This window comes from Phyllostomus discolor, chromosome 7 (genome assembly GCF_004126475.2).
Source record: "Phyllostomus discolor isolate MPI-MPIP mPhyDis1 chromosome 7, mPhyDis1.pri.v3, whole genome shotgun sequence".
NCBI classification, from domain to species: domain Eukaryota; kingdom Metazoa; phylum Chordata; class Mammalia; order Chiroptera; family Phyllostomidae; genus Phyllostomus; species Phyllostomus discolor.
In genome coordinates, this window is record NC_040909.2 from 12,470,996 (window position 1) to 12,485,850 (window position 14,855).

Sequence of the window (14,855 nt, forward strand, 5' to 3'; positions counted from 1 at the left end):
TGACTGAAATGGCTATCATACTTCAACTCCATAAAAAACAAAACAAAACAAAACAAAAAACAATTAAAAGTGGGCAAAGGCCTTGAATGGACATTTCTCCAAAGAATATATACAAGTGACAGATAAACATACGAAAGGATGCTCAACATTACTAATCATTAGGGAAACGCAAATCAAACTCTAAGTGAGATAACATTTCACACTCATTAGGATCTAAACATTAGACAACCGTAAGTGTTGGTGAGCATGCAGAGAAACTGGAAGACTTTTGAAATGCTGATGAGAATCTAAAACGGGGCTGCCACTGTGAAAACCAGAATGATGACTTCTGAAAAAATTCAATGTAGAATTACCATATAATCCAGCAATCCCACTTCCTGCTATCCTCCTCCCCCCAAAAATGAAAGCAGAGACTTGAACAGATACTTGCACACCCAAGTTCATAGCAGTATTATTCAGCATAGCCGAAAGGTCGAAGCGACCCAAATGTCCACGGACAGATGAACAGATAACCAAAAGGTGGTCTGTATCAGTACATACAGTCAAATATTATTCAGCCTGAAAAGAGAAGGAAATTTGAACACATAACACCACAGGGATGGACCTGGAAGATTTGCGCTAAGTGAAAGAAGCCAGTGGCAAAGGGACAAATGTGACAGGATTCCTCCCGCGTGAGGTATCTAGAGCACTCAAGTTCATAGAGACAGAAAATGGAAAGGTGGGGGCCAGGGGGTCGGGTGGGGAGCGAGAGGAGGCTGGAGGGCTACTGTGTAATGGGGACAGAGTTCCAGTCGGGGGAGGAGCTCAGGAGACAGGCGGTGGTGACGACTGCACACAGTGTGCACGGACTTCATGCCGCAGAGCTGCACGCTTCAAAATGGTTAAGGCGGCGTGTTTTATGTCATGTCTATTTCACCACAAATGAAAATCAATGTAGGGGGATTGGAACTGGATGCCTGCATGGGCTGGAGATCTGAAAAAGAAGGAAAGAATGAACTAGAAACAAATTTCTCAGGTATTGTCTACCAACTCAGGTAGATAACAAAAGAAATCTTAGCATAGGCAGAAAATAAATAAATAAATTAGTAAATAAATAAATAAATAAATTCCCTGGGAATGCACAATCACAGACCTGCCTTCTCATAGATTTGGGGCTCAAACTTTGATATGGGAAGCCCCCCCCACCCAAATGCAAAAGTAAGAAAATGAGGTTCTCAGTCAGTGAGACACTTGGCAGAAGAAAACACTCTGGAGTGGAATATATTATTGGAAGAACTTATAGTATAAACATGTCCATTCACTCCAAGTGAATTTATCAATTTATTGCAACACCAATCAAAATCCTAGCAGGTATTTTTGTGGAAATGGATTAGCTGATTCTAAACTGCACATAGGAATGCCAAGGGTACAAATAACCAAAACAGTTTTGAAAAAGCAGAGCAACACTGGAAGACTTAATCTGCCAGATATCAAAACTTTTTCATAAAGCCTTTGCATTTAAGACTGTGCAGTACTGGTACAAGGACAGAGAGACCAGTGGGGCATTATAGAAACGGCCACATAAGTCAGATACCTAGTCTCCTGATTCATGGCAAAGCTGGTGATGCAGTACAATAATGAATCTTGACCCCTACCTAACACCATACCAAGAAACTAATTCCTGGTGGATTATAGAACTATGTGTGAAAGGCAAAACAAAAAACATTTCTAAGGAATAATAGAGGAGAACACCTTCATGTCTTTGGTGTAGGCAAGTATTTCATAAGTAGAACATAAAAGCACTGACAACCCTAAAGGGAGGGCATTATGAAACTGACGACATTAAATTAAAGTTTAGGGTGAGAAGAGAGAGGTAAGCCACACAGTAGAAGATACTTGCAGTACATTTACCTCTCACAGTAGCTGTATTCAGAATATGTAAAGAATTCTTACAAATTAAAAAGACCCTGGCTGGCGTAGCTCAGTGGATTGAGCTCGGGCTGCAAACCAAAGTGTCGCAGGTTCGATTCCCAGTCAGGGTACATGCCTGGGTTGCAGGCCGTGACCCCCAGCAACCGCACATTGATGTTTCTCTCTCTCTCTCTCTATCTCCCTCCCTTCCCTCTCTAAAAAGAAATACATAAAATCTTTAAAAAAATAAATAAAAATAAAAAAAACAAATTAAAAAGAAAAACAGATCACATAATAGAAAAACAAATGACTTGAACAACTACTTCACAAAAGAGGATATTACAGTCATAAGAAACACAAAAACTGCTAAACTCAGTAGTCGTAGGTGAACTACAAATTAAAGCCACAGTGTGCGACCACTAATCACCCGTGAGACTGGCTAAAATGAGAAAGAGACAATGCCAAGTGTTGGCAGGATGCAGAGAAGGAGGAACTCGTATACATTGCTGGTGGGACTATGAGTTAGTAGAGCTCTTTCAGAAAGTGGACAGTGTCTACCAAGGCTGAGACTATGTATGCCTTGTACCCAGCAATGTTGCTCCAAGGTTTACACTCAAAAGAAGTGCTTATCTAGCACTTCTGGAAGTTGTTTCAATTTTTCCCCCTTTGCCCTCCTCCGCCCATCCCACCCCCTTACTGCCACAGTCAATTCCCACACTGCTGTCCATGTCCATGGGTCATTCATACATGTTCTTTGCCTAGTCGCTCTCCCTTCTTCCCACCATTATGCCCCTCCCCTCTCCCCTCTGGTCACTTTCAGTCTGTCCCATGTTTCCATGACTCTGGTTCTATTTTGTTCATTAGTTTATTTTGTTCATTAGATTCCTCTTATAGGTGAGATCCTATGGTATTTCTTGATTTATGTGGTGGTTATACACAGCAGGAGATTGTTGTTTTTAAACTCATTAAGCTCTAATCTATCAAGTATGGAATTTCTAGAATGATGTCATACTTCCATAAAAGGTTTATTAAGAAAAAAAAAGCTATGGCAGAGTTTTTCTTGAGGGCACTGTGTCAATGAGAATGAAAAACCTTAGAGGTGTTTATATCTAAACCTAGTAATTCTACTTCCCATGAAAGTAAGCATAAATACATAAAAACATGGAATGCACATGTTAATATTTTTCAATGCATGAAAGCTGAGAAAGAACCTAAATGTGTAATCAAAAGGGACTGATGAAATAGATGTTGTGTAACAATGAAATAGCCTGTGATGCCATCTTTAATATTCCTGTTACTGAGTATTAGCAGAGCAGGAAAACTGTTTATGTATAACATTAGGTGAAAAAAAAGCACACTGTGCATTTGTGTATACACTATTCTAATTCTGTTACAAGCGTGCATGGGTGTAAAAGTACACATGTATACAAAGGAAACCCAGCAAAAATGTTAACCACAATTATGTTTGGTGGTTATGTGATAAATAATTTTTTTCTTTACATTTTAATGTGCTTTCCAGTTTTCTACACTGAGCATTTATTAGTTTTATAATCGTGAAGACGACTTAGTAAGACACAGTCATCCTTGTAAATGCAGCTGCATCTGAATAACACCTAAGATCCTTGGGCAATGTGGATGGCAACAGCAGGTCATGTTTGCCGGAGCCATTTCTTTGGATGGAAGTATGAATGGAAAATAAAGAAGAGACAGTCAATACAAATGATTCCTTCAAGTACCTGGGTTGGAGGGGAAAGGATCTTGCTTGCTTTGACATTCTACAATCTTTGCACCTAGACTAGTGTTTCTGAAACTTGGCTGCACAATGAAATGACTAAGGAAATATTTTTTTAAAAAATACTGATGCCTGAGACCCTCACTCAGCCATTTCAATTTAACAGGTCAGGCCTGAGGCCTGGACTCCCCAGGTGATGTGAATACAAAGCCAAGGTTACATTTTATTTAACCTTCTCTCCTGAGTACAACTTAACTTTCGTAAAAATAGTTTATATATATATATATATATATATATATATATATATATAGTACTAATATAATAGTAATATACATTACTATTTTCATGTATACGTTATTTATTTAATATATATATATATATATATATATTTTTTTTTTTTTTTTTGCACTGGACACAAAATAGGCAAATAGTTTGATGTCACAGAAATCTTTCCAGGGATGCAGGGGATGCCTTCATGGTTAGGGATTTATTCTCCCTAGCTTGAACAGTGGTCCAGGTTCAGAGAAGACCATCCTGGAATAAGGGGGCCCTTGTCCATGGTTCCAGTAGGGCACTGGATGGCTTCTGTCACCCTTTCAAAATCGAAGTCACATGTTGGTGAGTCTATCTGTGGCTTATCTTCTTGGGCATGCAAAATAGCTAAGGTGAAAACTCGCTGCAATCAACCGCATAATTAAAATTCCAAAGCGAGGTAAACTCAGTTATATTATTGAAATACCAGTTTTGATTACTGAAATTCTTCCAGTGATGGCATTTGGGGTTGGCTAGTGACAGAAGTCATTTCACAGGAAGCAGGAAGAGAATGTAAACAACGTTTTAAGCTTATACATGCTGGTAACACATTAGCCGCCTTGCATATGCTCAGGCCTTGTAAAAAAAAATCATACCAGTTTAGCATTAGCACCCTCATTCTAGAGATTAGGAAGCTGAGGCTCAGAGAGGTTAGGCAACTTGCCACGGCCACAAAGGTGCCGATTGATGAGCAGGGATTTGAATTCTTGTCTATTTGACCTCAAAACCTAGAATCCCTTCATATTATCATAATGTGACGTTGGGTCATACAAGCATTGGCAAAAGGTATCTATAGCAAAACTTTATATTAGACACTAGTGAGATTTCTATGTTGTCGATAAGTCAGTAGGAGGAAAGACATTTATTGAATTAAGGGATGCTGAAATGTGAATTTTTTTTCTTAGTGTTCAATATTCTCCGTGAAGCCCTTAGAAAATAAACGAGGCTGTGGTTTTTCTGGAATAGTCAGTGGGAAGACAGAGGGCTGAAGCTCATCAATAGCTCTCAAACTCTTTCAACTCAACTGATTTTATGACAAAGACAATCATATAAACTACATTCGCACTTGTGTTTACAGGAATTTGCTCGGAGGAAATTGTACTGGGGTATCCAAAGTTCAAGACAGGGTTCTTAGGCAGGGTATGGCCACAAACTAGTATAATCCTGGGCAAGCCACCACCTCCCTCTGGGCCTGGATTTATGCAAGAAAGAGAATAATGGGGAATGTTTAAATAAACTTTGAAGGCTGGAGATACTTTATTGATCTGATATAAGCTACTGCTCCGTCCCCAGATGACGCACATAGGCATGTACCTGCACAATTTAGAATATTTTGGTTGTTCATGGATCTTCCAAAGGCCATTCATGAACCCCCAAAGAATATACCATATTTTTCTGACTGCAAGGCACACTCCCCCCTCAAATTTGAGAGGAAAAGTGGGGGGGGGTGCTTCTTATAGTCCAAATGTAGCTTACCTGGCTCACTGTTGAGTGGGGGTGGCGTAGGAGCAGGGTCACAGGTTATTAAATATTTTGCCACATTTTTTGCTTCAAAATTTTTTCCCTTATTTTCCTTTTCTAAAATGTAGGTGTGTCCTCTGGTCCTAAAAATACGGTACTAACCCTTGATTTAAACACCTGGAATATGTGGTAATGGGATTGTACTCCTGTTTACAAAATGATCCCTTACCTCTTAGAGATGCGACCTGAAATAGTTATGGGTGAAATAACTTGATGTCTGGAATTTGCTTTAAAATGGTCCAGTGCATGTGGGGAGGGGTAATGGATGACACATGATGGTCCATGAATTGATAATTGATGAGGCCAGGTGATTAGGTACATGATGTTTCTTCATGCCGTTTTCTCTATTTTCGTGTATGTTGGAATTCTCCACCATAAAATAATTTTACACTGTAAAAATGATCTGTAATTTAAAAATACCCAGAATAGATGATTTTTAGTATTTCCAATTCTGATAGTCCACAATTTAGCATTCTGAAGAATTTGCATGGAAAGGTGCTTCTGGAAACATTTGACGTGCTCAGGGCATTAAATCAGTGTCATTCCTCTTCTAACGAACCCTCTGAACTAAAGGGTTTGTGTGGCCCCATTTTCCAGATGTTTCTGTGATGTTCCATTCAATTACTTCCATAAATATACTTTTGGAGAAAGGGCAGCAAAGCCAAAAGCAAAGAAGCTGGACACGAATTGGTCTTCAGTTATTTTGTGTGATAACGTGGCTCAGTTCACTTTCAAGTATTTCTTAAGGAGACCAAACTAACTGTTGTGAGTAACTTCTGGTGATGCATAAAATGCTTGGTTAGGGCGGTGGATGAAACAGGGCGTGTAAGACAATTACCGAAGCAGGGGGGACAGTTGTGCTGTGCTTGAGAACTCAGACTCCAGGACAGCGCCACCTGGGTCCCTGTCTTTGTGGTATCGCTCAACTAACTCTGTGAGCTTGGGTAAGTCACCTAGCCTTTCTGAGCTCCACTTCCTGCCCACAAAATGGAAAATACCAGCACCAGCGCCCTCAGAAGGTAATCATGCAGAGTCAAGGTGTGCCTGATACACAGCAGCGTTCAGTAGAAGATGCTCACCATTGTCCTCTCAGTTGTATAAACAGAAAATAGACAGAAAAAAGACATAAGTCAAAGATTGTCAGTAGTTGCCTTTGGATTGTGGCCAATGGGTGATTTTCTTCTATCCTTTATTTGTGTTTGGACTTTTCAAATTTGCTACTGTTATAATCAGAGGGAAAAAGTGTTATTAAAAAGGTATTTTTGAAGTGTTTCTTGAGAAAGTTTAGTGCCTGTGCTTGTCACACTTGGTATTTGGACAAATGGGCCACTTCAGAGGAGTAAGGGGGGACGGTCACTAATGTCTTGCTCACACTCTCCTCACCAGGCTCTCCTCTGTAGAAGGATTCTTGTCAATGCCAATGAGCCTTCCTCTGCCCCCCTTTCTCCCCACCCCGCCTCCTTATGACACACTCCTCCATACCAGAAGTTAGCCTGTGGGAGGAGCATGGACCCCCCTTGGAGAATATCACAAATGCTACGCCAAGAAAAATTCATTCAGGCACACTATTTTGTATTCAGTTTCCTGGGGTTCATGTCATTCCCGTCCCACCCCCACCCCCCACCTAATGCATAGCCCATCACAACCAATTAAGAGCACCTAAGCCATGACAGCACATTTAGGAATGTATAAACACACTTCAGGCATGTTTGAGAAAAAGCGACGCGTACAAATCTGAAACCATAAGCCAGATAAATTGGTGGGTAATTACGGGTATTACACAGGTAGTTTTTGCTTTGCCACATAATTTACATGAGGGGATCTATAAATAGCAAGCTCATGCGGTGTGCTTGAATCATGCCGCTGTATGGCCAAATGCTAAGCCCTTTCCAGAGCACACCTACTGCGGAGCAACAGGCCACGTTCAAAAAGTTTAATGCCAGCCTCCCTCTTGAGTTTGGCTACATTGGTTTCTATAATAGCACTCTAGATGACCTTTGAAAGGGCCGCTAACTCATATCACTTAGGTGACTGATGGTGAAGGGTGGACAGCGAGACACCCCGAAACTTAGGGTAGGAGGAAAGGTGGTGGGTGTGTGCAGGCTGTGAGGCTGCTTTGGAGCGGCCCATTTGTGGTGAGACAGACGCCAGCTCCTTTTCGCAGGTAGGAAAAGGAGAAACATTGATTCCTGAGACTATACCAGGGTGGGCTCTAGGTCACCTCACCCATGCCTCACAGGATCTGGAAAGGGAGGCTTTGGCCCCTGTTTCCAACTGAGTTGTAATTGACACACATGCCCTAGGTCAAACATTTATCAGAAACAATTAAAGTTAAAATAATGCAAAGCTCTCTGCCTTGGATAACCGTCTAACTTCTGGAGGCTGGGATATACAACGCCTAGAGTCACTGAAACCGGGAGGCCCTGATCTTTGATTTTGCTCCTGCTGATGTGTCCGTGGCTTCCAGGGGTGTGTGGGGAGGGAGGGGACTTTTCTTGGCCCCATCTGGCCTGCTGTCCAAACTGGTACCCCTCTTTCCTTCACTCTTAGGCAGGGACCCCCCCTCCCTCCACCCAAAAGGTGCTGGGGGAACTCACTGGGAGATCTGCATCCACAGCCAGGAACCTTGCACTTTTTAAAAAGCCATAAAACTACCAACTCCACCTTATACAATTTTCACTCCAAATGGCATCCCACTGCCAGCAGCGGCATTTTACTTGATCCTCTTCCAAGCTTTCCAAGCATGTGCCTGGCAGCCACAAGAGTTTCAGAGTAACAGCGACAGGCGAGGTGCAGCGGGATGGGTTTTGTGTATGTGTGTCAGTGTAACTCTCATGGAAGTAAATGAAAGTTCTTGGAGTATTAACTTCCACCAGAGGGGCATCCGCTTTCCCGCGATCGCGGCATTCCCCCTCATCACCTAGTTCTTCTAAAATAAGCGGTGTCTGAAGTTAGGGATGAGCCCTGCTAAGCCAAGGGTCTATGAGACCCTTGGGACACAGACCACTCTTTTCCCCGCGCATAGATGCCCTGTACGCGGTACGCGTCTGGGCACAAACAGGCAAAGAACAACCAAGCTACCACCACCCAAGAAATCGATCGATCTCTGAACCCAGAGTCCAGGTGAACTGCGTGTGCTCGCGGGGTGGAAGCCCAGCGAAGCCTTGCGTGTATGGGGGCGAGAGGGCTGGGTTCATTCACAAGGACGTGGTCCAGCACCGTTAGCAGCGAGTCAAGCCGGACATTCAAGCCCCAAGGGCGGAACGGTTCTTGAACCCTGGCCGACTGAGGGGCACGTCTCAGCCTCCCGCACCAGCGCCAGTTCAGAGGGAACAAAGGTGGACAGAGAGAGAGGAGAGAGAGAGAAAAGGAGAGTTTTGTGTTCTCTTGGGGCAAGTGTGCGCGGTACCTTGGATTCCTGGCTGCTGGTGGATGCAGGAGAGGGTGGCTGCTCGGCGCTCGCTGCCTCCTTGGGCAGCCCGTCCACGCCGTCCTCGCGGGCGCCGCTTGGAGGGATCATCGTGGCGGCGCGGGAACGGTGTTGGGCTCTCCGGGGAACAGCCAGGCTCTCCTTCCTCCGGTGCGTCCTCTCCGCCGTGCGCTGGGTCGCTCAGCTGCGGGTTCCGGGGACTCCCATCCTCTCCGAGGAACCCACAGCCCTCCTCCGCCTTCACCCCCGCCCGGGCCCTGCCCACCGCCCGAACTCCGGCGGGTAAGGGAGAGCGCGCCCCGCCCCGCCGCGCGCGCCGCCACCTCGCTGGCAATCGAACAGTCGTGACTGCCACCCGGCAGCGGGTGAGCGGGCTCGGGCTCCGGCTCGCTTGCCCTGGAGAAGCCGGAGGCGGGGAGGCGGCTCCGGGCGGGGCTGCGCGGCCAGTGCCAGGGTGGAGAGGGCAGGCAGAGGCCGCGCCGGAGAGAGCCAGTGCTGGGGGCTGGGCTCACACTGCACCGCGCCAGGTCGGGGTGAATCTGTAGAAGGAGTAGTGAAAATTCAGACCAAGCCCCAAGTGAACAGAAAACCCGTGCATGATTCAGCCCGGAGGGGACCACCTGCAACAACTCCCCCCTGCCTCACCCTAAGCAACAGCGGCTCCAAGGGAGGCAGTGACTTAGCTAAGTTATTTATAGGGTTCAGTGACGAAGATCGGGAAGCAGAGCTGGGGTTCCCCCTATTCAGCTTTGGGCTACAACAGAGAGACAAGGCAATGCGCTTGTGTCCTCACTTTGTTGTGCATTTCCGTGCTAACCCCCTTAACGCTTCTCATCTTGCTGAATCCTCAAGCCCACACTATTGGGCTAGGTACTGCCACTTCCATTAGATGAAAGAGACAACCGAGGTTTTGGGGAGGCTAAGTAATGTGCTTCAAGTCACTGAACTGCAAATGGTGGGGCTGGAATGGGAACCTATTTTGGCTTTAAAATCCATGCTTTTCGGAGCTTCAGATCGAGGCCAGACCTTCCTAGCAGTGAAGCCAGGACTGTTCACAGGGAGACAAGCCATTCTGCCTCAGTAGGTCTTTTGGAAACACAGACATGACCCCCATCGCATACGGGGCAGAAGGATCCAGTATTCTTTGAAAATACACCCTCTACCTAGGGAAAGGAAATGCACCCGGATATTTAAAAGACTTAAAACAATGAATGCAAAAACTCCCTCCTTAATTTTCTCACTGATCATTGTAAACTTAAGTGCATATGTTCCTTATTAACAGCAAATGTTTGCAAGACCAGGCTCACGGGTATGGAACCTGTGACATGAAGCACTTGGCTTCATGCTCTTCTTTTGCCGTCTTGAAGTTTTAAATGATTTTTTCCACAAGGGGCCCTGCGTTTTTATTTTGCGCTGGACCCTGTGAATTATGTATCTGGTCCTGTGTGTTTGCTGTAGCTCCTGTCCTTTGGAAAGAGCCTATTACTTTTCCCACCCTGGACATCAACCGAAAGCTCCTCTTCTGATGGACGGCCTCTTTCTTTCTGGTCATTTGGCTCTCAGCGTGCTCTGAATCCCACGGTGACCTGGACCTCTCATCTGACCAGGCTGGAATGGCTCACCCAACGGCCATGGCGTGTTCCTCCTTAGAGCCCAATTCCTTATTGTTCACCAGAGACCACATTCTAACTAACACCCAACGTCACAACGGTAGCGAACAGAGCGCACAGTGGCAGGAGCAGCAGTCTCAGCCCATTGTTACCAAACCTCTCTCTTGGGCCAGGCATTGTGCTAGGAACTAATGATACAGCAGAGAGAAAACGTGGATTAAATCCATTCTCCTGGAACTTAGAGCCTCGTGAGGGAGACAATGACTAATTAAATCACACGTGCGCAGGCACATGCACAGACATTTCTCATGAACTGTGGCGGGGAGAGGGACAGGCCTCTAATGGGTGTGTACGGATATGAAACCCAATCCAATGTGAGGGCAGAGAAGGGTTTTCCGAGGAAGCGAAGCCCCCAGGGAGTACGGGCAGGTCCAGTCTTGGTGGGTGAGCTCATCGTGACAACAAGATAGGTGTCATCCTCGGAGTTGGTTTTCTTTAGGAACTCAAGAGCGGCTGTGAGATGCCACCCTACGTTTTAGTCAATGCTTAGCTCTGATAAACAGTAGCCAATAAATTTAAATGTTGGACAAAATTTCCCTGAGGGAAATTTTAAAGAAGTTGGTATGTCTTTTCTCCTCATATCCCCTGCCCTTATCACAGAAATCCTTGGTCTCATAAAAAATGGCTACCTTTCTTAGGAAATTGTGGAATTACCTGTAGTTTCCAAGACTGACCCAGGCTTTGCTCCTGTGTCTCTTTCTCATATAAATCCCTTTCCGTCCCATTTCTTTTTTGTTATCTAGCTAACACGTCTTATTCTTCACGACAGATCTCCAAACACCTATTACTCTTGAAGTCTCCTTCCTTAATCCCATTAGTCTGATTTAAATTCCCAAATCCTGTTCTCATGGCAACCTCTCCCAAGTGATCAATGATGCAGCTGCATGACCTCCTGCTGTGCTCTGAGCTGCACTGAGGCAGGGACCCTGCTGTGTTCGTCCTGTTCCCTTGGCCCCTGGTGCAATGCTGGTTCCCAGGTGGGGAAAGGAGACTGCCCCTGTAGCCCCCTGAGCCTTCAAGTAGCCTCGGCATTAGCCACTGCAGGTGCCCTCCATCCACTGACTAGAGAAAGACGCTGGATGCTTCTAGAAAGCAATGGGATTTCAAATCACACAAGGATTTTGTCTTTGTTGAATTGAGGGGATCTGAAACTGAGGGTCATGGTGGTCTGTGCACGTGGGCTTCATTGGTTTGCATGAAGGTGACAGGTCTGTGATGAGGACACAAGGTTCACAGCTCGTCTCTGGGAATCATAGGAATGGAAGTGGACAGGATGCTGCTTTGTCTGAGCCTGTGCGGGGAGGGCTGCTGGCAGAGGTGGATGGCACTACGTTAGAGTCGTATACCTTGAGGCTTGGGTCACACACACTGCTGCTTTGGGACTAGATGACCGTGCTGATTCTAAGTCCTGGAGGGATGAGAGTCCTCTCACATCGTCCTGAAAGCCAGCCCTGACCTGACACCAAAGGGCCATTGAAATATCGATAGTGATGCCCAGAGAACAGTGAAGAGGACTAATATTCTTCCTGTACTCGAGGTCAGTGGATGGTAGCACAGCAAAGTGATTCCCAGAGGGCTCGTGATACAGCACAGACATCACTGAGCAGAAGTGCCCTTTTTCATGGCCCCATGTGGGGTATCCTCAAGGGATCCCAGTTGAACTGTGGGCGAGGCCGCACGGAAGACCGGATGGAGGTCCTGCATGAGCAGCTGCGGTAACATTTTAGCTGTGGCGGTCACGGTGGCTTCATTTCTACTGTAGGCTGGTGAAACCTGGGGAAAGTTCAAGTTGCAAATAAGTATCCCAAGTCTCAAGTTGGTATCAGGACCCTGTGATTTTTGTAGCTTCCTTTTGTGGTCCATGTCACTCTGGTGGCTGGCTAAATATCAAGGCAGCAGAAATGTGAGGGGTGTGAAATTTTATCTTTATAATCTTGAACTGGAAGCTCCCACCCTTGGTTCGTTTACTCATTCACTAATTTGTAAAAAGGGCAAAGCCCTTCTCCTGATCACATACAACTGCCCTTTGCTGTGACACTGCTCTGTACAACTGTGCATAATGCTGTCACCCTCCTCTTATCGCCTTGTTCCGAATCTAGATAGGAGACCAGACTTTTATCCTATGGACTTTGGCTTCTTCTAGAGCCATTTGGCAAAAAAGGTATTAATCAAGATTGCTTCCCTAAAATGGCCATACTGATGAAGGGTACAAAAAGACCAGCAAGGGAAGGGAAGACAAAAAAATCATGAGAACGTCCAGGGGATGGAGAATTGGCAAGGCTAACAGAGAGAGGGTCTCAGCAGAGGAATGGTCCTCAAGGTCAGATGCGTCAGAGTCGTCCTGGTAATGGGACATGAGAAGGGCATAGGGTTTGGCAATGACATTGTTGATAATAATGATAGCTTACATGTATTGGGCTTCTGCTGTGCTGTAGTATATTTTCTATATACTATTTAATTGAATCTCTCCAAAATCTTAACAAGGTAAAGAAAATGATCAAAGCCTCCACAGTGAGCGTGGAAACAAGGATTCGAACCCATGTGTGTTCTGTTTCAGGATCAAGTTTCGGCCACTCTGCTCTGCTGCCGCTGCCCCCCCCCCCCCCCCGACAGTGGCAGAACCCAGGGCTGGCGAGGAGGTGGCAAGCCTGAAAGGAAAGAGCTAGAGCCCTCGTAGAAGACACACAGACAGTCCTCAAAGAATGAAGGGGGGGCTGCTCCATTCTTTCATCTTAAGAGTAAATGATAACTAGATACAACTTTGAAGGTGATTGCCAAGAAGTCAAGGCAAACTAAGCAAGAGGCACCAGCCAATGCCATCCAGCCTGTAAAAAACAGGGGAAGTGGGGTGGCAGGGGGTGCACTCCAGCATTAGCGTCACCCTCTGGCAACCTTGCCTCGTGGACCTGCTTTCAGACCCCGACAAACTAAGTGCTCTGCCCACAATCTTAAGCTAGCAACAACTATAACACAGTAATAACAACAAAACAATAGCCTCTACTTTCAGCAACCCTTGGCACCAGACTGCAGTCCTCACAGCAACTCAGGACTGGCCTCTTCTCAGCCCCAAAGCTAACTTTAATTTGGGGACTGATATCGTCAGGATGTAAGATCCTGCGTAAGCATCCTTAACTTGTTTTTCTAAGTACCAATCAATAGTAATAATGGCAAGAATAATAGAAAAGCGTATTTGAGCAGCCCTGTTTCACTGCATGCAATTACCTCCCACTGGAAATGCCTAGAAAAAGGCAGCAGGACCCAAACCTCAGGTAGCTGCTTTCTGGGTAAGATCTGGCTCTCTCCCCTAAAGAGAAAATTCATGGACTTGCTCCAGCTGCAACATAGAGGGGACTTGAATCTTTATTCTGCATTTAGTGAAAAGGCTGTGAACCTAAACCCTAAACATCCCAGCTGTTCATTTAAAAGCAACAAGATATTAGACAGTTGATTTATTTTTAGTTTTTTAATAGACTATTTTTATTTATTTTTAGATAGAGAGGAAGGAAAGAAGAAAGAGAGGGGGAGAAACATCAGTGTGTGGTTGCCTCTCACATGGCCCGCACTGGGGACCTGGCCTACAACCCAGGCACGTGCCCTGAATGGGAATCGAACTGGCAACCCTTTGGTTCGCAGGCTGGCTCTCAATCCACTGAGCCACACCAGCCAGGGCTAGACAATTGATTTGCTTTCTCTCAGCCTCGGTTTCAAGTCCAAAATGGGATAATAATTCCTACTTCATAGAACTTCTATAAGGATTAGAGGATGAAATGCCCAGGCCTGATATTATTATTGTCATCATCATTAATCATACGATTTTGGTCAAACATATTCGGTTTAAATTGGATTTCCTGTTCCTTATAGCCAAATGTCTATCTAATATCTACATTTCTAAAACTGTTAATAGCCCCTATTAACTCTGGAGAGTTCAGAAGCAGCAAATGCCAAATTTCTTACAAGTTTTGGACCTTTGACTAGTAATTAGCATTTAACTTTACATACCCTCCTCTGTGAGCTCAGGGTAGCAGTCCAAGAGGAGCAAGAGCAGCCCACTCTGGCACTTTCGCTCCTCAAAAATGCCTGGTCTGTTCCCTCTCCCAGCACTCACGGCTGGTGTCTGCATCTGAGAATCCCACCGTTATCCCCCGTGGCCAGCTCTCCTCTGGTTTCAGATCTCAGTGCCCACCATCTGAAAACATCCGGCTTCTTTCTTTTCTTCTTTGGTGTCTCTCCGATTACAAGCTCCACGAGGCTGAGGGCCTTCTCTTTCCTCTTCATCATCTACCTTGGATGCTTAGGTGCT

At 45.3% G+C, this 14,855-nt stretch overlaps 1 protein-coding gene across 1 annotated transcript in view; it reads right to left on the bottom strand.

Moving 5' to 3' along the window:
- The window catches only part of STAC (SH3 and cysteine rich domain), a 119,764-nt gene extending 109,869 nt beyond the window's left edge, over positions 1-9,895 (bottom strand). Inside the window, exon 1 of the mRNA XM_028518497.2 lies at positions 8,865-9,895. Coding sequence (XP_028374298.1) covers positions 8,865-8,975 — 111 coding nt within the window. The 5' untranslated portion in view covers positions 8,976-9,895. The remainder of the gene's footprint in view (positions 1-8,864) is intronic.
- Between the last annotated feature and the right edge of the window lie 4,960 nt (positions 9,896-14,855).